Source organism: Coffea eugenioides, chromosome 7 (assembly GCF_003713205.1).
Source record: "Coffea eugenioides isolate CCC68of chromosome 7, Ceug_1.0, whole genome shotgun sequence".
NCBI classification, from domain to species: Eukaryota; Viridiplantae; Streptophyta; class Magnoliopsida; order Gentianales; family Rubiaceae; genus Coffea; species Coffea eugenioides.
Window position 1 is genome coordinate 25,925,219 of NC_040041.1, and position 25,048 is coordinate 25,950,266.

Here is a 25,048-nt window from a genome sequence, read left to right on the forward strand (position 1 = left end):
GGAATCACGGGAAGTACTCTACGAGGTCTAGCCCCCGAAGGACTAGCACTAGTGTCACCCTGCTCGGCCATCCTACATCACAAGAACATGTAGTTATCAAAATAAGCTTAAAGCCAAAAGCAACAATCCCTAAGTCAAACAATCCGATAACACCCAGGCTAATTCAAACCTAGGCTCTGATACCACCTGTGACAGCCCCACCTTCCCCTAAGGCGAACCAAAGGGGTTAGCGGACTGCCTGCCCAGCTCTCGCCAGGACTACGGTACAGTTAACGTCGTTCTATAACGTTCCGGAACACACCATTGCACGCAAACAAGTCAGAAAACACAAAATAAAAAAAATGAAAATTGCGCCGAAGATGAATAGTGCAGGCCACGTCAGAATCCGGCCGGAATCTGGCCGGATTATCGGCCGGATTCTTGGCCGGATACTGTCCAGTGAGCATCTCGAATTTTTTCAAAAGTTCCACTCAATCCGGCCGGCAATCCGGCCAATATTCCGGCCGGATTGTCTGGCCGGATACCGGCCAGTGAGCAACTGGCCGGGTTTCCAATTTTCTCAGGCAATCCGGCCTTCAATCCGGCCAGTTTCTGGCCGGATTCCTGGCCGGATTCAGGCCAGTGAGCTTTTGCCAAAATTTTTTTCTTTTGCCGTTTGAAAGCCGATTCGCTCCGAAGTTCATCCAAACATCAATTCAACATATAAACATATATATACAATGGAAATCATCATTTACATCCATAATGGCATGCCAACCATTCATTAAGGAGTACACATTCGATTTGCCTATCAAAAGGAAATGAACCCGTTACATTAGGGTTTCACTTCGAGAGCGATACAAAAGACATGTACAAGCTCAGTATGGCAATTGACTATCCAGTCCATTTTCAAAAGCATTTATATTCCTGTAAGGAAAACAAATAACACGGAATGAGCCAAGGCCCAGTGGTATACCACCCAATAAGCAATCAAAGTCATATAAGAATTAACCTTCGTTTAAAGTGCACAAATAAGCAATGAAGCAAAATGGTAAAAGGATACGGTCGGCTCTCAAGAGCCCATTTCCACGCTTGCAATCTTGAACCAATCTCATTGACTCTCCGTCAATGTTAAAATACCAAACCGTAGACAACTCTTTACTTCCATTCCTTCCACCCAACATACCCCAACCGGGCCCGCACTCCATTTCAGTAGCTTTTGGTAATACTCGAGTTTACCGGAACCAAGGGTCTCATACCACAAGGTTCCCCAGTACAGTCCCCGTGGCAATTCAATCTTCACGACCAAGCCCTCGCCGGCTCGATCCAATTGACTACCAAACGGAGTTGAGCTCAGTAATGCAGTATGGCCGTTGGACATCGTCCAAACGACATCAATTCGGTTTCCATGAAATGGAATTTACCAACCAATATATCAAGTCCAGTAATGCAATAAAACGGTAACCAATCAGTGACAATAACAAAAGAGGTGAGGGCGGTCAAGTACACCCTCACCTTTATCAATTTCAATATCCAAGTAGGCCATTAAGGCATCACATAACATTTAACAAAGCCACATAGTAATCCATCAAGTGAGTAGTATACTCACCAAGTAAGAAAATGGTGTTTCATACACCGTGATCACCAAGCCGTCGAGCACTACCTTCAAGCCCTAGAACATGTAACACATACAATGAGACTCGAGAACGAGTCACCAAACAATGCTAAACACAACCCCCAATAGGGTTTCATATGCATAAATGAACACGATAGCAAACCAGAAATTAAAATTAGCAATAGTCTTGGCCCCGATTAGGAAAAACTGTTTTACACTTATATGCGGTAATGGTACAACTCTCACTACAAATATCGGTTGGGGGTGTAAGACCCACCGTTTCGAAGCTATGGAACAGGGCTACAATAATGTAGAAGACCACTCAATCCAGTTCCTAGCTTAACTAGGTCGAAAATGCCAAATACTAACCCAGAATTCCTAAAACAGGTTCGCAAAACGCAGAAAACTGTAATCGGTATATCTCAGTCCATACAAGTCCAAATGCCGAAATTCCAAAGGCCTACGTTAGCTAAGACATTCAGCTACATTTCATCAGAAGACATCAACTTCAAAATCCAAACCAAAACCAGTCAAAATGGCCAATCACTATCGCAGTTTTCGCATTCTGTCCAAAGCAGAACAGCTACAGTAATATCGTCATAACTCATTCTACATTGATCCAAATGACCTGAAATTTTACAGGAATCTTCATCACATCAATACCTACAACTTTCATGTTTTGAGGAAAGTCTAATTCGGCCTCTAACCTAGTGATCTAAAACCGGACAGAATTGGGGATTTTCAAACCCTAACTTTCCAATTTTCCATCCAAATCCAAAATTAGTTGCATTTATCCACATTTCACATCCACTAGAGCCATTATAGTCCATTGCCAATCATCAAAGATGGCCACAACATTAATTTCATATGAAACCAGAAAAATTCCCAAGAAAATAGAAAACTTCACCAAATCACTTCAAACCAAGATAAAACCAGAAATTTCAGCACTTCACTCACTAATAAGCATAATTTAAGCTTCATAAGGTATAAGAGGGTGTTCAAGCTTCACTTACCAAGAAACAAGGGAAAGAGAGATTGTGGTCACCTTTGCTCTTCAAACAAAGTTCACCAACACACTTACTATCACTAGAAGCAAAGTTTTTATGGATTAGAATCTAGTCTAAGCCTTTGGTGATGGAAGATTGAAGCTTATGGAAGCTTGGAAGTTGAAGAATTTCCTTTCTTCTTTGCTCAAAGTGGCCGGCCAACAAGAGAAGAAAAATGGTGATTTTTGTGCATTTTTTTGATATTTATTCCTTTGGTCAAAACAAGTCAAGAAATGGAATAGTAAGTCTTAAAAGGCATCAAATGAGAAGGTGACACTTGTCACCTTATTAAATGCATTCCTATCTTTCTTTCCTCTCTCACATCAATCACTTCACACATTCTACTTATCACTTAACACCCGATAAAATTTTCACAGTATCCGAAACTTAACCTTATTGGCCGAATTTTTCCGAACTTTTCGCACTAGTGGGTCCCACGTCCACTATTTACTCATAATTTTCTAAAAAGTCACCAATGCTAGAAAAATCATCTTAAAACTATAATTGCTCATAAAATCCACTAGAAAAATATTTCTAAGCCAGAAAATGCAGAAAACATGCAATTAAGGGGAAATAAACCCTAGGAAAATATTAGGGTTTTACGGGTTCTCACAAATTGTAAGGATCGAAGACCACCAAGTGAAAGAGATAAACAATGTACAGATCACAAACGTAACAATAAGTAAATAGAATGGAAAGAATTACAAACCAATTAACAACCCAGCTCCTCCTGAGCTTGTAGATTAATTCAAATAAACTTCTTCAAATTGATGAATTACAATCACTCTTGCGTACAAAGGAAGGTTCACCTCCTTCTCGCCCCGAACACCACTCGGTCTAACCAAGAAATTTTACTATCCCTCAAGAAAACTCTCACAGAGCTACACTCATGAAGTATTCACTCACAAATGAAAAGTTTACTATGAATCTCACACCACTAAAGACTACGAATCTTCTTTGAATAGTATTTTCTCACTAAAATCACTCTAGATCTTTTGTATCTTCAGTGTGCAAAAGTTGTTTAAAGTATCTGACCAACCACTATTTAAATAGGACCAAGAAAGTGCCTCTTTAATGTTTCCAACGGATAGAAAGTAGATGAAGAGTCAACTAGCCGTTGGAGTATCGGACGTCCGATAGTCCTGTATTTTGCGTCCGACAGCAGGCATTGAGTTTAAGAGATTTTCTTCAATTCTTTCGGACGTCCGGTGCAAGCTCTTTGTGCGTCCGACAACAAACAAAGAGATTTGAGAAATGTTTTATTTTCTTCGGACGTCCGGTGGTGGAGTTCTTCATGCGTCCGAAATTACGCAATGATTATCGGACGTCCGATCCAAGCGTCCGACAGCTTTCAGCAGCCTTTGTCCCTTTCAATTGCATTTGATCTTTGAGTCTGATTGCTGCATTACTGAAGGTATCTCTAGAAAAGATATTAGTATTATCCATTTGTTTTGTAAACATCAAAAGTTAGGAACCAGGATCAATATTCTCCCCCTTTTTGATGATGACAAAACAATGGATAAAGGAACGAAAAAGATTGTGCATATGAGTATAAGCTCCCTCTCACCTATTGCCTCAGAAAAATTTAAGAAACAAACATATAATCTCAGAATAAACTCCCCCTTTCACAAAACATCCATTTTGATTGCTGCATAACTGAAAGTATTTCTAGAAAAGAAATTAGTATTATCCATTTGTTTTATAAATATCAAAAGTATTATCCATTTTGATTGCTCTGATACCAATTGTAAGGATCGAAGACCACCAAGTGAAAGAGATAGATAATGTACAGATCACAAACGTAACAATAAGTAAATAGAAAGGAAAGAATTGCAAACCAATTAACTACCCAACTCCGCTTGAGCTCGTAGATTAATTCAAATAAGCAACTTCAAGTTGATCAATTACAATCACTCTTGCGTACAAAGGAAGGTTCACCTCCTTCTTGCCCCGAACACCACACGGTCTAACCAGTAAATTTTACTATCCCTCAGGACAACCCTCACAGAGCTACACTCATGAAGTATTCACTCACAAATGAAAAGCTTACAATGAACCTCACACTGCTAAGACTACAAATCTTCTTTGAATAGTATTTTCTCACTAAAATGACTCTAGATCTTTTGTATCTTCAGTGTGCAAAAGTTGTTTAAAGTATCTGACCAACCACTATTTATACAGGACCAAAAAAGTGCCTCATTAATGTTTCCAATGGATAGAAAGAAGAACAAAAGTCAACTAGCCATTGGAGTATCGGACGTCCGATAGTCCTGTTTTTTGCGTCCGACAGCAGGCATTGAGTTTAAGAGATTTTCTTCAATTCTTTCGGTCGTCCGGTGCAAGCTCTTTGTGCGTCCGACAGCAAACAAAGAGATTTGAGAAATGTTTTATTTCCTTCGGACGTCCGGTGGTGGAGTTCTTCATGCGTCTGAAATTACGCAATGATTATCGGACGTCCGATCCAAGCGTCCGACAGCTTTCAGCAGCCTTTGTCCCTTTCAATTGCATTTGATCTTTGAGTCTGATTGCTGCATTACTGAAGGTATCTCTAGAAAAGCTATTAGTATTATCAATTTGTTTTGTAAACATCAAAAGTTAGGAAGCAGGATCAATATTTTCCCCCTTTTTGATGATGACAAAACAATGGATAAAGGAAAGAAAAAGATTGTGCATATGAGTATAAGCTCCCCCTCATGTATTGCCTCAGAAAAATTTAAGAAACAAACATATAATCTCAGAATAAACTCCCCCTTTCACAAAGCATCCATTTTGATTGCTGCATAACTGAAGGTATTTCTAGAAAAGATATTAGTATTATCCATTTGTTTTATAAATATCAAAAGTATTATCCATTTTGATTGCTCTGATACCAATTGTAAGGATCGAAGACCACCAAGTGAAAGAGATAAACAATGTACAGATCACAAACGTAACAATAAGTAAATAGAATGGAAAGAATTGCAAACCAATTAACTACGCAACTCCGCTTGAGCTCGTAGATTAATTCAAATAAGCTACTTCAAGTTGATCAATTACAATCACTCTTGCGTACAAAGGAAGGTTCACCTCCTTCTTGCCCCGAACACCACTCGGTCTAACCCGGAAATTTTACTATCCCTCAGGACAACCCTCACAGAGCTACACTCATGAAGTATTCACTCACAAATGAAAAGTTTACAATGAACCTCACACCACTAAGACTACAAATCTTCTTTGAATAGTATTTTCTCACTAAAATCACTCTAGATCTTTTGTATCTTCAGTGTGCAAAAGTTGTTTAAAGTATCTGACCAACCACTATTTATATAGGACCAAGAAAGTGCCTCATTAATGTTTCCAACGGATAGAAAGTAGATGAAGAGTCAACTAGCCGTTAGAGTATCGGACGTCTGATAGTCCTGTTTTTTGCGTCCGACAGCAGGCATTGAGTTTAAGAGATTTTCTGCAATTCTTTCGGACGTCCGGTGCAAGCTCTTTGTGCGTCCGACAGCAAACTAAGAGATTTGAGAAATGTTTTATTTCCTTCGGACGTCCGGTGGTGGAGTTCTTCATGCGTCCGAAATTACGCAATGATTATCGGACGTCCGATCCAAGCGTCCGACAGCTTTCAGCAGCCTTTGTCCCTCTCAATTGCATTTGATCTTTGAGTCTGATTGCTGCATTACTGAAGGTATCTCTAGAAAAGATATTAGTATTATCCATTTGTTTTGTAAACATCAAAAGTTAGGAAGCAGGATCAATATTCTCACCCTTTTTGATGATGACAAAACAATGGATAAAGGAAAGAAAAAGATTGTGCATATGAGTATAAGCTCCCCCTCATGTATTGCCTCAGAAAAATTTAAGAAACAAACATATAATCTTAGAATAAACTCCCCCTTTCACAAAGCATCCATTTTGATTGCTGCATAACTGATGGTATTTCTAGAAAAGATATTAGTATTATCCATTTGTTTTGTAAACATCTAAAGTATTATCCATTTTAATTGCTCTGATACCAATTGTATGGATCGAAGACCACCAAGTGGAAGAGATAAACAATGTACATATCACAAACGTAACAATAAGTAAATAGAAAGGAAAGAATTGCAAACCCATTAACTACCCAGTTCCTCCTGAGCTTGTAGATTAATTCAAATAAGCTTCTTCAAGTTGATGAATTACAATCACTCTTGCGTACAAAGGAAGGTTCACCTCCTCCTTGCCCCGAACACCACTCGGTCTAACAGGAAAATTTTACTATCCCTCAAGACAACCCTCACAGAGCTACACTCATGAAGTATTCACTAACAAATGAAAAGCTTACAATGAACCTCACACCACTAACACTACAAATCTTCTTTGAAGAGTATTTTCTCACTAAAATCACTCTAGATCTTTTGTATCTTCAGTGTGCAAAAGTTATTTAAAGTATCTGACTAACGACTACTTATATAGGACCAAGAAAGTGCCTCATTAATGTTTCTAACAGATAGAAAGTAGATGAAGAGTCAACTAGCCGTTGGAGTTTCGGACGTCCGATAGTCCTGTTTTTTACATCCGACAGCAGGCATTGAGTTTAAGAGATTTTCTTCAATTCTTTCGGACGTCCGGTGCAAGCTCTTTGTGCGTCCGACAGCAAACAAAGAGATTTGAGAAATGTTTTATTTCCTTCGAACGTCCGGTGGTGGAGTTCTTCATGCGTTTGAAGTTACGCAATGATTATCGGACATCCGATCCAAGCGTCCGATAGCTTTCAGCAGCCTTTGTCCCTTTCAATTGCATTTGATCTTTGAGGCTGATTGCTGCATAACTTAAGGTATTTCTAGAAAAGATATTAGTATTATCCATTTGTTTTGTAAACATCAAAAGTTAGGAAGCAGGATCAATATTCTCCCCCTTTTTGATGATGACAAAACAATGGATAAAGGAAAGAAAAAGATTGTGCATGTGAGTAGAAGCTCCCCCTCACCTATTGCATCAGAAAAATTTAAGAAACAAACATATAGTCCCAGAATAAACTCCCCCTTTCACAAAGCATCCATTTTGATTGCTACATAACTGAAGGTATTTCTAGAAAAGATATTAGTATTATCCATTTGTTTTGTAAACATCAAAAGTATTATCCATTTTGATTGCTCTGATACAAATTGTAAGGATCGAGGACCACCAAGTGGAAGAGATAAACAATGTACAGATCACAAACGTAACAATAAGTAAATAGAAAGGAAAGAATTGCAAACCAATTAACTACCCAACTTCTCCTGAGCTTGTAGATTAATTCAAATAAACTTCTTCAAATTGATGAATTACAATCACTCTTGCGTACAAAGGAAGGTTCACCTCCTCCTTGCCCCGAACACCACTCGGTGAAGCCAGGAAGTTTTACTATCCCTCAGGACAACCCTCACAGAGCTACGCTCATGAAGTATATACTCACACATGAAAAGCTTACAATGAACCTCACACCACTAAGACTACAAATCTTCTTTGAATAGTATTTTTTCACTAAAATGACTCTAGATCTTTTGTATCTTCAGTGTGCAAAAGTTGTTTAAAGTATCTGACCAACCACTATTTATACAGGACCTGTGAGGACTCGCAAATTCCTTGTATTTTTCCTCAAAAATACCCTTTTATTTGAAAATTAGTATTTATCAAAGGCCACTACCCAAATATTTCATTCTAAGTGTAAATAGACCTAGAAAATAGGGTTTTACGCTTCAGTTTCAAGTTTGGAGCGAAATTAGGGTTTTCGCGATTTTTCGCCGGATGAATTTTCGGTACAAAGTAAGAATTAATTTGGGGATTAAAAGTGACTTTTAAGTGAGAAATAATATGTGACTAGTGGCAATGATATAAGGTTAGTGAATGGGAAGTGAAAAACCTAGTACGTGAGTTTTCAAGAAAAACGGCGCGATCCGGCGGGTCCCGCGCATTACCGATTGAACGCACTGCTTGACCATCATTTTTCTTACCCAACAAGTTTGTTGACTTTTGTACATAATATCTTCTTAAATTGCAGCAAGGTTGACCGAAATTAGTGGCCAAGAAAGGCAAGAAAGAAAGAGAAAAAAAAAAGAGGTGGTGGTGGTGACACTTGTCACCACCTCATGGCTGCTTAACCAAGACAATTACCATCCATTTAACTCCAACACTTAGCCAATTTCTTCTTCATTTCTACTGCTGCTAGCCGAGAGAGAGAGGAGGGAAAACACCAAAGGAAAACATTTCATTTCATCTTCAATTCAACAACTTAGAAAGAAATCACACAAAGTAAACCGATTAAACTTGTTCTTGAGTGACTAGTAAGTGAGTTGTGGTGAGTTTTTTGAAGGAGAAAGCTTGGGCTACTTGTAGTGACCTCTAGTCAAGGTAAGAGAGCTTATCTCTCTAAGTTTAGCTTTCAATTTTGTCAAATTAAGCTTGGCAACTTGATTTTGTGGTGAGATTATGGATGATTATCATGTTTTAGTAGTTTTCCCCTTTTTATTTCATGAACTAGGGTTTGGGGAAATTCTGCCCAATTTGTTGTAAGATGCTTATATGTTGCAATTGAGGTTTTATAAGGTGTTGTGGTAGTGATTAGACCAAGAAATTAAGGAAAGTTGCACTAGAAACTCAAAATTCCAGAATCTGGAAAATTTTCCCAACATTCTGTCCGAATTTGTATCTGTATGTTAGAGGCTGATTTGGCCTTAGGGCAAAGAATAAAAGTTGTAGAGAATAGGATTTTATAGGTGCCTACAAAATTTCAGCTCAATCGGAGCAACGTAGGACGTGAAAAGTCCAAAATACCCTTACTGTTCTAAGTATTTCCCAGCAGTCCGTTTCTTCAGTTAAGTCCAGTTTATCACGTTTTTTGACCAGGATCCATTCTGATTTAGCTCTGGGCCAAAACATGAAAGTTGTAGTGTTCTGAAGTAGCTTTAAAATACCTCTAAGAACACCTGAATTGGATTTTTGTACACTGAGTTATGACCATTACAGTGTTCTGCATTTAAGCAGCCGACGAATTGGTTTCTGGTTTAGTAATTCGAGAATTTGACCAAGTTACATTAGAAACTGGACTAAGTGACCTTCATGAACATTGTATCCCTGAGTCTTAGCTTCGAAACGGCATAGGTTTCGCCTTAATCCGATAACTGTAGCTTCGGATAAGTTATTTCCGCTTTTATACATCAAATCTGTCTTTTGCTAAATTGAATTTCTGCACTTGTTATTACTGTATTTCTTATTCTTATGATATTGTGAGCCTATGGAACGGCTCTTGACTTGAATTGCTTATGTGTGATGTTGGGTTGTGGTTGAGGAAAAATAATGAAGCCAAAATGGCTGGAAAATTAGGTAAACACAAAGGGCGTGCTGCCCAAATTTTCGCCCGAGGGCTAGATTTCTATTTGAACTTGTATACTTTTGTTAGGCCAATACCATGACCGGTTTTCCATTGTAAAACATGATTTTCATCCTTGGGTTCAAACAACCCTCTTCTTACTTGAAAGTCATCTTTACACGTTTTACTCTTAATTACTCGGGTTTCTTTGTTTCCCTTAAATGTTTTGCTCGATAAACTATAATATGTTCTCTTGTTCAACCTTAGGTTTCATTGGTGATTAAGGGTAATATCCAGAAGGATATTTTGCACGATATTTTGCATTTCTAGGTGAGTGTTCCTTATTTGATTCTATGGCTTGTTGTTATCATTTGCTAATGTGTTAAGTGCTTTTAATGATTTCCAAAATGAGCTTTCTAGGCGAGTGTGTACTTTATCGCACTCGACCTAAATAACTGTACAATTTTCAAGGATTTAATGATTGAAATGTTACTTGCGCATGAATGTAAGCCTTTTGGGCTGAACTGGCCATTGCCCCTTGTTACCGGTCGTCTCGAGCCAGAAGCGGACTCGGTCGGGCGATTAGGGACTTGGGTGAACGTTTGGTATACTCGAGTATTACCCTGTAGGTTGGTGGAGACTGGCCAACGGCCAGGACGGGGGTGAATGAATGAATGAATGAACGAACGAACGAACGAGGATTTATTGATAAACGAAAAATGTATTTTCAAATGATTGGAGGAATAAGGGGAAATGTCAGGAGAACGAATGAACGAAATAACGAATTGCTCCTTGTGAGCCGTATCCTTTTAATGAATGTGTTACTACCGCTTTCCATTGTAAATGTTTCTTGAATTATTGATACTCCATGTTTAATGTATTGGATTGATTATCTGATTATGTGTTCGGAACCTCACTGGGCTTTTAGCTCATCCCTTTAGTTTTGTTTTCCTTACAGGGGAAGGCGAGCGAGGACGTGAGCTTGAGATAGACTAGCCAATCTAGTTTTGTTTCTTTTGTAGTGGTTCTCGCCTAGTGCTTGGCACGGGCTGGACGTATGAAGGATTGAGAACTCTTGTATATTTGATGTTTATATTCTCTTTTGGGTTGGCAATGTATATAAGTTCCGCTTTAAGTTTGGATCAATGCCCTATTTATTCTTGTGATTTATTTCAATTTTAATTGAGGACTGTAGCGAACGACTGAGTCCCGGCGAGAGCTGGGCAGGCGGCCCGCCGAACCCTCTGGTACGCCTTAGGGGGAGGTAGGGTCGTTACAAGTGGTATCAGAGCTTAGGCTTCAGATCTCTGTAGTGTATCCTAGATTAAAGATTAGGATACCGGACTGTGGGATTTGATTGGACTTGAAAGTTAAGCGATTGAGAGATAAAACTTATAGCTGTTTCGCGTGATTTCTACGTGAAGTGACCCTGGACTAAGTGGTGAAAAAGTATAAGGGACTAAGTGAAGCTATGAATTGCGAATGTTATAGGCCTTAAATCTTTCTCATGGTATCTGAAGACCATAGATAGGTATGTCAGGTAGGAATTCCGATTGTAGATAGTTTACTCTTGAGACTGCAGCTCGAGATGTGAATTATCTTATTTCGGATTCTCGTGCCTGAGTACTCTATAGTTGAGGTGCTGCTAAATACTTGAGACTTGTATTTTGGGAACATGAACAGGCTTTGTCTGACTAGAATGAGCACAAGAGGTCAGGGACATCTAGTTTGGATAGTAAATGACGTGAGAGACCAGACGGGCTGATACTGGGGCGACTTCACCTTTTCCTTTTGATTTACCTGTATATTGTTACTACATGACGTTAGTATACCTGTATGTACATGGTTATCTGTCCAACTTGATATGTATTTGTGTATTTGCTTATCCGTCTTTTTGGTATGGCGTGTTATGTGGGTATATGTTTATTTGAATATTTGGTGCCCTCAATAGTTACTTTAGTAACCTTATCGTGTTTATTTACTAAATTACCTTTTGGGGGAAAAGAAAAGAGAGGAAAAACATATATATGGACGGGAGACGTAGCCGTGGACGTGGACGTGGCCGTGGGAATGAACGAGCTCAAGAGCCAAGAGAGGAAAGAGAAACAACAGCTGCACAAGAGCAAGGAATGAGGGTTGAAGCCGAAGACCAAATGGCAACGGTAATGCAACAAATGACAGATATCTTGGCAAGACTGGTGGATCAACAAGGCCAAATGGCCGTGAATCAACCCCGGAACCCTGAAATCGGAGAAGATAAGGCTCTTGAGAGGTTTCAGAAATTTACTCCTCCGAAATTCCTTGGAGGATCTGATCCGGATATAGCCGAACAATGGTTAGAGGCCATGATTAATATTTTCACCGTCTTGAACTACACCGAGCAAAGACAAGTAAACTTTGCGGTGTTCCAATTTGAAGGATCGGCCCGAGCGTGGTGGAACGTTATTAAAGCAAAATGGGAAAGAGAACAGACCGTATGGACATGGACGAATTTCATAAGGGAATTTAACGAGAAATACCTCCCTCCTTTAGTTCAAGAGAGGAGAGAGGAAGAGTTTATTGGACTACGCCAGGGAACGTTAAGTGTAGCCGAATATGAAACGAAATTTACGAAACTATCCAAATTTGCTTCTGAATTGGTGGCCACAGAACGGCGAAGAGTAAGACGGTTTATACAAGGATTAAATTTGGAACTCCAAGAAGCATTAGCGGCAGTACAAGTGAATACGTTTACGGAGGCCCTTGAGAAAGCTCAAAGAATCGAGACTGCAAAGGCACAGATAAAAGCTTTCCAGACCCAGAAAAGGAGTGCATCGAGTAGTGTAATGGAGGAATTAAGTGAAGCGAGAGTTCCTTCCAAAGTGCAAAAAGTGAACTTTTTGTCCCACCCACCATGGACATTAGGGGCGATAGGTGAAGGATCTACAAAAGAAAGCCAAATCAGATTTGGGAAAAGTTTTCAAGAAAGCCAAAAGATGGCTTCTCACGTGGTCTGTGGGTACTGTGGAAAGGCAAATCATGTCGAAAGCGATTGTTGGAGAAAGGGGCGGAAATGTTTAATCTGCGGAAGTGGCGATCATCAAGTTAGCAACTGTCCGAGGAGACAGTCACGTGAAAGCAATACTCTGCAACTGGATGGAGCTAAATCACAAGTGAATGAAGGAGGGAAACGAACTAGCGGACCGGCAAAGGTTTATGCTTTAGACAACCTACAAGTTCCGGACTCGTCTGAGGCAACTGAAGGTAAAATTTCGAGGACGAAATTTTTTTAAGGGGGAGAGAATGTGAGGACTCACAAATTCCTTGTATTTTTCCTCAAAAATACCCTTTTATTTGAAAATTAGTATTTATCAAAGGCCACTACCCAAATATTTCACTCTAAGTGTAAATAGACCTAGAAAATAGGGTTTTACGCTTCGGTTTCAAGTTTGGAGCGAAATTAGGGTTTTCGCGATTTTTTGCCGGATGAATTTTCGGTACAAAGTAAGAATTAATTTGGGGATTAAAAGTGACTTTTAAGTGAGAAATAATATGTGACTAGTGGCAATGATATAAGGTTAGTGAATGGGAAGTGAAAAACCTAGTACGTGAGTTTTCAAGAAAAACGGCGCGATCCGGCGGGTCCCGCGCATTACCGATTGAACGCACTGCTTGACCATCATTTTTCTTACCCAACAAGTTTGTTGACTTTTGTACATAATATCTTCTTAAATTGCAGCAAGGTTGACCGAAATTAGTGGCCAAGAAAGGCAAGAAAGAAAGAGAAAAAAAAAGAGGTGGTGGTGGTGACACTTGTCACCACCTCATGGCTTCTTAACCAAGACAATTACCATCCATTTAACTCCAACACTTAGCCAATTTCTTCTTCATTTCTGCTGCTGCTAGCCGAGAGAGAGAGGAGGGAAAACACCAAAGGAAAACATTTCATTTCATCTTCAATTCAACAACTTAGAAAGAAATCACACAAAGTAAACCGATTAAACTTGTTCTTGAGTGACTAGTAAGTGAGTTGTGGTGAGTTTTTTGAAGGAGAAAGCTTGGGCTACTTGTAGTGACCTCTAGTCAAGGTAAGAGAGCTTATCTCTCTAAGTTTAGCTTTCAATTTTGTCAAATTAAGCTTGGCAACTTGATTTTGTGGTGAGATTATGGATGATTATCATGTTTTAGTAGTTTTCCCCTTTTTATTTCATGAACTAGGGTTTGGGGAAATTCTGCCCAATTTGTTGTAAGATGCTTATATGTTGCAATTGAGGTTTTATAAGGTGTTGTGGTAGTGATTAGACCAAGAAATTAAGGAAAGTTGCACTAGAAACTCAAAATTCCAGAATCTGGAAAATTTTCCCAACATTCTGTCCGAATTTGTATCTGTATGTTAGAGGCTGATTTGGCCTTAGGTCAAAGAATAAAAGTTGTAGAGAATGGGATTTTATAGGTGCCTACAAAATTTCAGCTCAATCGGAGCAACGTAGGACGTGAAAAGTCCAAAATACCCTTACTGTTCTAAGTATTTCCCAGCAGTCCGTTTCTTCAGTTAAGTCCAGTTTATCACGTTTTTTGACCAGGATCCATTCTGATTTAGCTCTGGGCCAAAACATGAAAGTTGTAGTGTTCTCAAGTAGCTTTAAAATGCCTCTAAGAACACCTGAATTGGATTTTTGTACACTGAGTTATGACCATTACAGTGTTCTGCATTTAAGCAGCCGACGAATTGGTTTCTGGTTTAGTAATTCGAGAATTTGACCAGGTTACATTAGAAACTGGACTAAGTGACCTTCATGAACATTGTAGCCCTAAGTCTTAGCTTCGAAACGGCATAGGTTTCGCCTTAATCCGATAAGTGTAGCTTCGGATAAGTTATTTCCGCTTTTATACGTCAAATCTGTCTTTTGCTAAATTGAATTTCTGCACTTGTTATTACTGTATTTCTTATTCTTATGATATTGTGAGCCTATGGAACGGCTCTTGACTTGAATTGCTTATGTGTGATGTTGGGTTGTGGTTGAGGAAAAATAATGAAGCCAAAATGGCTGGAAAATTAGGTAAACACAAAGGGCGTGCTGCCCAAATTTTCGCCCGAGGGCTAGGTTTCTATTTGAACTTGTATACTTTTGTTAGGCCAATACCATGACCGGTTTTCCATTGTAAAACATGATTTTCATCCTTGGGTTCAAACAACCCTCTTCTTACTTGAAAGTCATCTTTACACGTTTTACTCTTAATTAGTCGGGTTTCTTTGTTTCCCTTAAATGTTTTGCTCGATAAACTATAATATGTTCTCTTGTTCAACCTTAGGTTTCATTGGTGATTAAGGGTAATATCCGGAAGGATATTTTGCACGATATTTTGCATTTCTAGGTGAGTGTTCCTTATTTGATTCTATGGCTTGTTGTTATCATTTGCTAATGTGTTAAGTGCTTTTAATGATTTCCAAAATGAGCTTTCTAGGCGAGTGTGTACTTTATCGCACTCGACCTAAATAACTGTACAATTTTCAAGGATTTAATGATTGAAATGTTACTTGCGCATGAATGTAAGCCTTTTGGGCTGAACTGGCCATTGCCCCTTGTTACCGGTCGTCTCGAGCCAGAAGCGGACTCGGTCGGGCGATTAGGGACTTGGGTGAACGTTTGGTATACTCGAGTATTACCCTGTAGGTTGGTGGAGACTGGCCAACGGCCAGGACGGGGGTGAATGAATGAATGAATGAACGAACGAACGAACGAGGATTTATTGATAAACGAAAAATGTATTTTCAAATGATTGGAGGAATAAGGGGAAATGTCAGGAGAACGAATGAACGAAATAACGAATTGCTCCTTGTGAGCCGTATCCTTTTAATGAATGTGTTACTACCGCTTTCCATTGTAAATGTTTCTTGAATTATTGATACTCCATGTTTAATGTATTGGATTGATTATCTGATTATGTGTTCGGAACCTCACTGGGCTTTTAGCTCATCCCTTTAGTTTTGTTTTCCTTACAGGGGAAGGCGAGCGAGGACGTGAGCTTGAGATAGACTAGCCAATCTAGTTTTGTTTCTTTTGTAGTGGTTCTCGCCTAGTGCTTGGCACGGGCTGGACGTATGAAGGATTGAGAACCCTTGTATATTTGATGTTTATATTCTCTTTTGGGTTGGCAATGTATATAAGTTCCGCTTTAAGTTTGGATCAATGCCCTATTTATTCTTGTGATTTATTTCAATTTTAATTGAGGACTGTAGCGAACGACTGAGTCCCGGCGAGAGCTGGGCAGGCGGCCCGCCGAACCCTCTGGTACGCCTTAGGGGGAGGTAGGGTCGTTACAAGTGGTATCAGAGCTTAGGCTTCAGATCTCTGTAGTGTATCCTAGATTAAAGATTAGGATACCGGACTGTGGGATTTGATTGGACTTGAAAGTTAAGCGATTGAGAGATAAAACTTATAGCTGTTTCGCGTGGTTTCTACGTGAAGTGACCCTGGACTAAGTGGTGAAAAAGTATAAGGGACTAAGTGAAGCTATGAATTGCGAATGTTATAGGCCTTAAATCTTTCTCATGGTATCTGAAGACCATAGATAGGTATGTCAGGTAGGAATTCCGATTGTAGATAGTTTACTCTTGAGACTGCAGCTCGAGATGTGAATTATCTTATTTCGGATTCTCGTGCCTGAGTACTCTATAGTTGAGGTGCTGCTAAATACTTGAGACTTGTATTTTGGGAACATGAACAGGCTTTGTCTGACTAGAATGAGCACAAGAGGTCAGGGACATCTAGTTTGGATAGTAAATGACGTGAGAGACCAGACGGGCTGATACTGGGGCGACTTCACCTTTTCCTTTTGATTTACCTGTATATTGTTACTACATGACGTTAGTATACCTGTATGTACATGGTTATCTGTCCAACTTGATATGTATTTGTGTATTTGCTTATCCGTCTTTTTGGTATGGCGTGTTATGTGGGTATATGTTTATTTGAATATTTGGTGCCCTCAATAGTTACTTTAGTAACCTTATCGTGTTTATTTACTAAATTACCTTTTGGGGGAAAAGAAAAGAGAGGAAAAACATATATATGGACGGGAGACGTAGCCGTGGACGTGGACGTGGCCGTGGGAATGAACGAGCTCAAGAGCCAAGAGAGGAAAGAGAAACAACAGCTGCATAAGAGGAAGGAATGAGGGTTGAAGCCGAAGACCAAATGGCAACGGTAATGCAACAAATGACAGATATCTTGGCAAGACTGGTGGATCAACAAGGCCAAATGGCCGTGAATCAACCCCGGAACCCTGAAATCGGAGAAGATAAGGCTCTTGAGAGGTTTCAGAAATTTACTCCTCCGAAATTCCTTGGAGGATCTGATCCGGATATAGCCGAACAATGGTTAGAGGCCATGATTAATATTTTCACCGTCTTGAACTACACCGAGCAAAGACAAGTAAACTTTGCGGTGTTCCAATTTGAAGGATCGGCCCGAGCGTGGTGGAACGTTATTAAAGCAAAATGGGAAAGAGAACAGACCGTATGGACATGGACGAATTTCATAAGGGAATTTAACGAGAAATACCTCACTCCTTTAGTTCAAGAGAGGAGAGAGGAAGAGTTTATTGGACTACGCCAGGGAACGTTAAGTGTAGCCGAATATGAAACGAAATTTACGAAACTATCCAAATTTGCTTCTGAATTGGTGGCCACAGAACGGCGAAGAGTAAGACGGTTTATACAAGGATTAAATTTGGAACTCCAAGAAGCATTAGCGGCAGTACAAGTGAATACGTTTACGGAGGCCCTTGAGAAAGCTCAAAGAATCGAGACTGCAAAGGCACAGATAAAAGCTTTCCAGACCCAGAAAAGGAGTGCATCGAGTAGTGTAATGGAGGAATTAAGTGAAGCGAGAGTTCCTTCCAAAGTGCAAAAAGTGAACTTTTTGTCCCACCCACCATGGACATTAGGGGCGATAGGTGAAGGATCTACAAAAGAAAGCCAAATCAGATTTGGGAAAAGTTTTCAAGAAAGCCAAAAGATGGCTTCTCACGTGGTCTGTGGGTACTGTGGAAAGGCAAATCATGTCGAAAGCGATTGTTGGAGAAAGGGGCGGAAATGTTTAATCTGCGGAAGTGGCGATCATCAAGTTAGCAACTGTCCGAGGAGACAGTCACGTGAAAGCAATACTCTGCAACTGGATGGAGCTAAATCACAAGTGAATGAAGGAGGGAAACGAACTAGCGGACCGGCAAAGGTTTATGCTTTAGACAACCTACAAGTTCCGGACTCGTCTGAGGCAACTGAAGGTAAAATTTCGAGGACGAAATTTTTTTAAGGGGGAGAGAATGTGAGGACTCGCAAATTCCTTGTATTTTTCCTCAAAAATACCCTTTTATTTGAAAATTAGTATTTATCAAAGGCCACTACCCAAATATTTCACTCTAAGTGTAAATAGACCTAGAAAATAGGGTTTTACGCTTCGGTTTCAAGTTTGGAGCGAAATTAGGGTTTTCGCGATTTTTTGCCGGATGAATTTTCGGTACAAAGTAAGAATTAATTTGGGGATTAAAAGTGACTTTTAAGTGAGAAATAATATGTGACTAGTGGCAATGATATAAGGTTAGTGAATGGGAAGTGAAAAACCTAGTACGTGAGTTTTCAAGAAAAACGGCGCGATCCGGCGGGTCCCGCGCATTACCGATTGAACGCACTGCTTGACCATCATTTTTCTTACCCAACAAGTTTGTTGACTTTTGTACATAATATCTTCTTAAATTGCAGCAAGGTTGACCGAAATTAGTGGCCAAGAAAGGCAAGAAAGAAAGAGAAAAAAAAAGAGGTGGTGGTGGTGACACTTGTCACCACCTCATGGCTTCTTAACCAAGACAATTACCATCCATTTAACTCCAACACTTAGCCAATTTCTTCTTCATTTCTGCTGCTGCTAGCCGAGAGAGAGAGGAGGGAAAACACCAAAGGAAAACATTTCATTTCATCTTCAATTCAACAACTTAGAAAGAAATCACACAAAGTAAACCGATTAAACTTGTTCTTGAGTGACTAGTAAGTGAGTTGTGGTGAGTTTTTTGAAGGAGAAAGCTTGGGCTACTTGTAGTGACCTCTAGTCAAGGTAAGAGAGCTTATCTCTCTAAGTTTAGCTTTCAATTTTGTCAAATTAAGCTTGGCAACTTGATTTTGTGGTGAGATTATGGATGATTATCATGTTTTAGTAGTTTTCCCCTTTTTATTTCATGAACTAGGGTTTGGGGAAATTCTGCCCAATTTGTTGTAAGATGCTTATATGTTGCAATTGAGGTTTTATAAGGTGTTGTGGTAGTGATTAGACCAAGAAATTAAGGAAAGTTGCACTAGAAACTCAAAATTCCAGAATCTGGAAAATTTTCCCAACATTCTGTCCGAATTTGTATCTGTATGTTAGAGGCTGATTTGGCCTTAGGTCAAAGAATAAAAGTTGTAGAGAATGGGATTTTATAGGTGCCTACAAAATTTCAGCTCAATCGGAGCAACGTAGGACGTGAAAAGTCCAAAATACCCTTACTGTTCTAAGTATTTCCCAGCAGTCCGTTTCTTCAGTTAAGTCCAGTTTATCACGTTTTTTGACCAGGATCCATTCTGATTTAGCTCTGGGCCAAAACATGAAAGTTGTAGTGTTCTCAAGTAGCTTTAAAATGCCTCTAAGAACACCTGAATTGGATTTTTGTACACTGAGTTATGACCATTACAGTGTTCTGCATTTAAGCAGCCGACGAATTGGTTTCTGGTTTAGTAATTCGAGAATTTGACCAGGTTACATTAGAAACTGGACTAAGTGACCTTCATGAACATTGTAGCCCTAAGTCTTAGCTTCGAAACGGCATAGGTTTCGCCTTAATCCGATAAGTGTAGCTTCGGATAAGTTATTTCCGCTTTTATACGTCAAATCTGTCTTTTGCTAAATTGAATTTCTGCACTTGTTATTACTGTATTTCTTATTCTTATGATATTGTGAGCCTATGGAACGGCTCTTGACTTGAATTGCTTATGTGTGATGTTGGGTTGTGGTTGAGGAAAAATAATGAAGCCAAAATGGCTGGAAAATTAGGTAAACACAAAGGGCGTGCTGCCCAAATTTTCGCCCGAGGGCTAGGTTTCTATTTGAACTTGTATACTTTTGTTAGGCCAATACCATGACCGGTTTTCCATTGTAAAACATGATTTTCATCCTTGGGTTCAAACAACCCTCTTCTTACTTGAAAGTCATCTTTACACGTTTTACTCTTAATTAGTCGGGTTTCTTTGTTTCCCTTAAATGTTTTGCTCGATAAACTATAATATGTTCTCTTGTTCAACCTTAGGTTTCATTGGTGATTAAGGGTAATATCCGGAAGGATATTTTGCACGATATTTTGCATTTCTAGGTGAGTGTTCCTTATTTGATTCTATGGCTTGTTGTTATCATTTGCTAATGTGTTAAGTGCTTTTAATGATTTCCAAAATGAGCTTTCTAGGCGAGTGTGTACTTTATCGCACTCGACCTAAATAACTGTACAATTTTCAAGGATTTAATGATTGAAATGTTACTTGCGCATGAATGTAAGCCTTTTGGGCTGAACTGGCCATTGCCCCTTGTTACCGGTCGTCTCGAGCCAGAAGCGGACTCGGTCGGGCGATTAGGGACTTGGGTGAACGTTTGGTATACTCGAGTATTACCCTGTAGGTTGGTGGAGACTGGCCAACGGCCAGGACGGGGGTGAATGAATGAATGAATGAACGAACGAACGAACGAGGATTTATTGATAAACGAAAAATGTATTTTCAAATGATTGGAGGAATAAGGGGAAATGTCAGGAGAACGAATGAACGAAATAACGAATTGCTCCTTGTGAGCCGTATCCTTTTAATGAATGTGTTACTACCGCTTTCCATTGTAAATGTTTCTTGAATTATTGATACTCCATGTTTAATGTATTGGATTGATTATCTGATTATGTGTTCGGAACCTCACTGGGCTTTTAGCTCATCCCTTTAGTTTTGTTTTCCTTACAGGGGAAGGCGAGCGAGGACGTGAGCTTGAGATAGACTAGCCAATCTAGTTTTGTTTCTTTTGTTTCTTTTGTAGTGGTTCTCGCCTAGTGCTTGGCACGGGCTGGACGTATGAAGGATTGAGAACCCTTGTATATTTGATGTTTATATTCTCTTTTGGGTTGGCAATGTATATAAGTTCCGCTTTAAGTTTGGATCAATGCCCTATTTATTCTTGTGATTTATTTCAATTTTAATTGAGGACTGTAGCGAACGACTGAGTCCCGGCGAGAGCTGGGCAGGCGGCCCGCCGAACCCTCTGGTACGCCTTAGGGGGAGGTAGGGTCGTTACAAGTGGTATCAGAGCTTAGGCTTCAGATCTCTGTAGTGTATCCTAGATTAAAGATTAGGATACCGGACTGTGGGATTTGATTGGACTTGAAAGTTAAGCGATTGAGAGATAAAACTTATAGCTGTTTCGCGTGGTTTCTACGTGAAGTGACCCTGGACTAAGTGGTGAAAAAGTATAAGGGACTAAGTGAAGCTATGAATTGCGAATGTTATAGGCCTTAAATCTTTCTCATGGTATCTGAAGACCATAGATAGGTATGTCAGGTAGGAATTCCGATTGTAGATAGTTTACTCTTGAGACTGCAGCTCGAGATGTGAATTATCTTATTTCGGATTCTCGTGCCTGAGTACTCTATAGTTGAGGTGCTGCTAAATACTTGAGACTTGTATTTTGGGAACATGAACAGGCTTTGTCTGACTAGAATGAGCACAAGAGGTCAGGGACATCTAGTTTGGATAGTAAATGACGTGAGAGACCAGACGGGCTGATACTGGGGCGACTTCACCTTTTCCTTTTGATTTACCTGTATATTGTTACTACATGACGTTAGTATACCTGTATGTACATGGTTATCTGTCCAACTTGATATGTATTTGTGTATTTGCTTATCCGTCTTTTTGGTATGGCGTGTTATGTGGGTATATGTTTATTTGAATATTTGGTGCCCTCAATAGTTACTTTAGTAACCTTATCGTGTTTATTTACTAAATTACCTTTTGGGGGAAAAGAAAAGAGAGGAAAAACATATATATGGACGGGAGACGTAGCCGTGGACGTGGACGTGGCCGTGGGAATGAACGAGCTCAAGAGCCAAGAGAGGAAAGAGAAACAACAGCTGCATAAGAGGAAGGAATGAGGGTTGAAGCCGAAGACCAAATGGCAACGGTAATGCAACAAATGACAGATATCTTGGCAAGACTGGTGGATCAACAAGGCCAAATGGCCGTGAATCAACCCCGGAACCCTGAAATCGGAGAAGATAAGGCTCTTGAGAGGTTTCAGAAATTTACTCCTCCGAAATTCCTTGGAGGATCTGATCCGGATATAGCCGAACAATGGTTAGAGGCCATGATTAATATTTTCACCGTCTTGAACTACACCGAGCAAAGACAAGTAAACTTTGCGGTGTTCCAATTTGAAGGATCGGCCCGAGCGTGGTGGAACGTTATTAAAGCAAAATGGGAAAGAGAACAGACCGTATGGACATGGACGAATTTCATAAGGGAATTTAACGAGAAATACCTCACTCCTTTAGTTCAAGAGAGGAGAGAGGAAGAGTTTATTGGACTACGCCAGGGAACGTTAAGTGTAGCCGAATATGAAACGAAATTTACGAAACTATCCAAATTTGCTTCTGAATTGGTGGCCACAGAACGGCGAAGAGTAAGACGGTTTATACAAGGATTAAATTTGGAACTCCAAGAAGCATTAGCGGCAGTACAAGTGAATACGTTTACGGAGGCCCTTGAGAAAGCTCAAAGAATCGAGACTGTAAAGGCACAGATAAAAGCTTCCCAGACCCAGAAAAGGAGTGCATCGAGTAGTGTAATGGAGGAATTAAGTGAAGCGAGAGTTCCTTCCAAAGTGCAAAAAGTGAACTTTTTGTCCCACCCACCATGGACATTAGGGGCGATAGGTGAAGGATCTACAAAAGAAAGCCAAATCAGATTTGGGAAAAGTTTTCAAGAAAGCCAAAAGATGGCTTCTCACGTGGTCTGTGGGTACTGTGGAAAGGCAAATCATGTCGAAAGCGATTGTTGGAGAAAGGGGCGGAAATGTTTAATCTGCGGAAGTGGCGATCATCAAGTTAGCAACTGTCCGAGGAGACAGTCACGTGAAAGCAATACTCTGCAACTGGATGGAGCTAAATCACAAGTGAATGAAGGAGGGAAACGAACTAGCGGACCGGCAAAGGTTTATGCTTTAGACAACCGACAAGTTCCGGACTCGTCTGAGACAACTGAAGGTAAAATTTCGAGGACGAAATTTTTTTAAGGGGGAGAGAATGTGAGGACTCGCAAATTCCTTGTATTTTTCCTCAAAAATACCCTTTTATTTGAAAATTAGTATTTATCAAAGGCCACTACCCCTTATATCGAGCCTTAGGGTTGCCTCCCCCGGTATACGAAATTCCACTACTTTTCTCTTACAAACAAGTTGTGCATCGTACTTAGCTAGCCAGTCCATACCCAATATAACGTCGTACCCCTTAATAGCTAAACTTATAAGATTCCCCAAAAGCTTCCACTCTCCTACCCAAATTTCGCAATTTGTATACATAAACCAGTAATCAAATGTTGGTCCCCCGTAGGAGTACTAACTTCTAAGTCATAAGGCAAGCTAACAGGGGTTATATCAATGCCGCACATAAAATTGGGGTTAACAAAGGAATGGGTAGCACCAGGGTCGATCAAAATCCTAGCTAGACGATGAAAAACAGGGATCGTACCTTCTACAACCCCAGAGGAATCAGGGACTTGTTGTTGCTCAAGGGAGTAAACCCGAGCTGGCACCTTTGGCTTTGTCCCTTCTACCTTGGACTGTCCCGAGTTAGCCTTCGACGACTGGGTGGTTACTCTAGCCTCCCGAGGTAACACCGGACAGTTAGCTATTTGATGCTCCGCACTCCCGCAGCGCAAGCATTTCCTTTCTTTCCTCCAACAGTTGTCCTCAGTGTGGTTTGGTTTCCCACAAAATCCACAGGGTCCACGTGCAACTGAGGCCGAACTTCCTTGTGAGACGCTTCTCTGCGGGCCCCGTCCATTGTGACCACCCCTCGGCGGAGTCCCTCGTGTCATTCCCGGTTGCCTTCCTCCCCCGGCTCCTCTTCCAAACTTGGGAGGGGTCCCTTTATCCCCTTGGGTCGAACTACTCGCAGAGAACCCCCGTTTTTTCACCTGAAAGTTCCTTACTTGAAGCCTGGCATTTTCAACTCGCAAAGCTTTCTCCACGGCGTCACTAAAGATATTGATCTGGGCTACCGCCAGATCCTTTTGAATTTCCACATTGAGCCCTTGAATAAAACGCCGAACTCTCCTTTGCTCCGTTAGAATGAGTTCAGGGGCGAACTTAGATAAACGAGTAAACTGGCTCTCGTACTCAGCCACCGATTGCGTCCCCTGACGGAGTCTAATGAACTCGTCCTCCTTCTTTTCCTGGACTAGAGGGGGAAAGTATTTCGCATTGAAGTCCCTCACAAAGTTTACCCATGTTCTTGGGGTTTGTTCCCGGTCCCACTTCATTCGTATCACGTTCCACCAAGAACGCGCGGCCCCTTCCAATTGGAAGACAGCGAAAGTAACCTGCCTCTCCTCTGAATAGTGTAGGGCAGCAAAAATATCTATCATTTTCTTTAACCATTTTTCGGCCACGTCCGGATCTGGTCCGCCCAGAAATTTTGGCGGAGAGAACTTCTGAAATCTCTCTAAGGCCCGATCTTCACTCTCTACTACATGGCCAGGGTTCCCAGGTTGCTGGATAGGAGGTTGGCCCTGCTGTTGCACTACGTGGGCTAACAGGTCGGTCATTTGCTGCATAGCAGCAGCTATTTGGGCATTAGGGTCAACCCTAGGTTCAGGATTTGGTTCAGTCGTGGTATCCCTAGTACCCTCGTCAGTTGTGGGTTGCCTAACCCCGCGCCCGTGGCCTCGTCCACTACGAGTGCCTTCCATTGCTCTAATGTCACTCTAAAGTCGAGGCACAAAATAATATTAAAGTGCATATACATATAGTCACATAAGCATGAACGAAGAACCAAAAA

General features: G+C 40.4%; 1 protein-coding gene across 1 annotated transcript; it reads right to left on the reverse strand.

Annotated features, from left to right (window-relative positions):
• Positions 1 to 54: 54 nt before the first annotated feature.
• Positions 55 to 24,815, reverse strand: LOC113777188. The gene is made up of 2 exons (XM_027322224.1): positions 23,610 to 24,815; positions 55 to 72 (listed from the first exon to the last, which is right to left on the reverse strand). Exons 1-2 carry the CDS (start codon positions 24,813 to 24,815, stop codon positions 55 to 57), a joined length of 1,224 nt encoding a protein of 407 aa, XP_027178025.1.
• Between the last annotated feature and the right edge of the window lie 233 nt (positions 24,816 to 25,048).

Coding starts and splice junctions, on each gene's coding strand:
- LOC113777188 (XM_027322224.1), bottom strand. CDS start 24,815: ATGACCGACCTGTTAGCCCACGTAGTGCAACAGCAGGGCCAACCTCCT.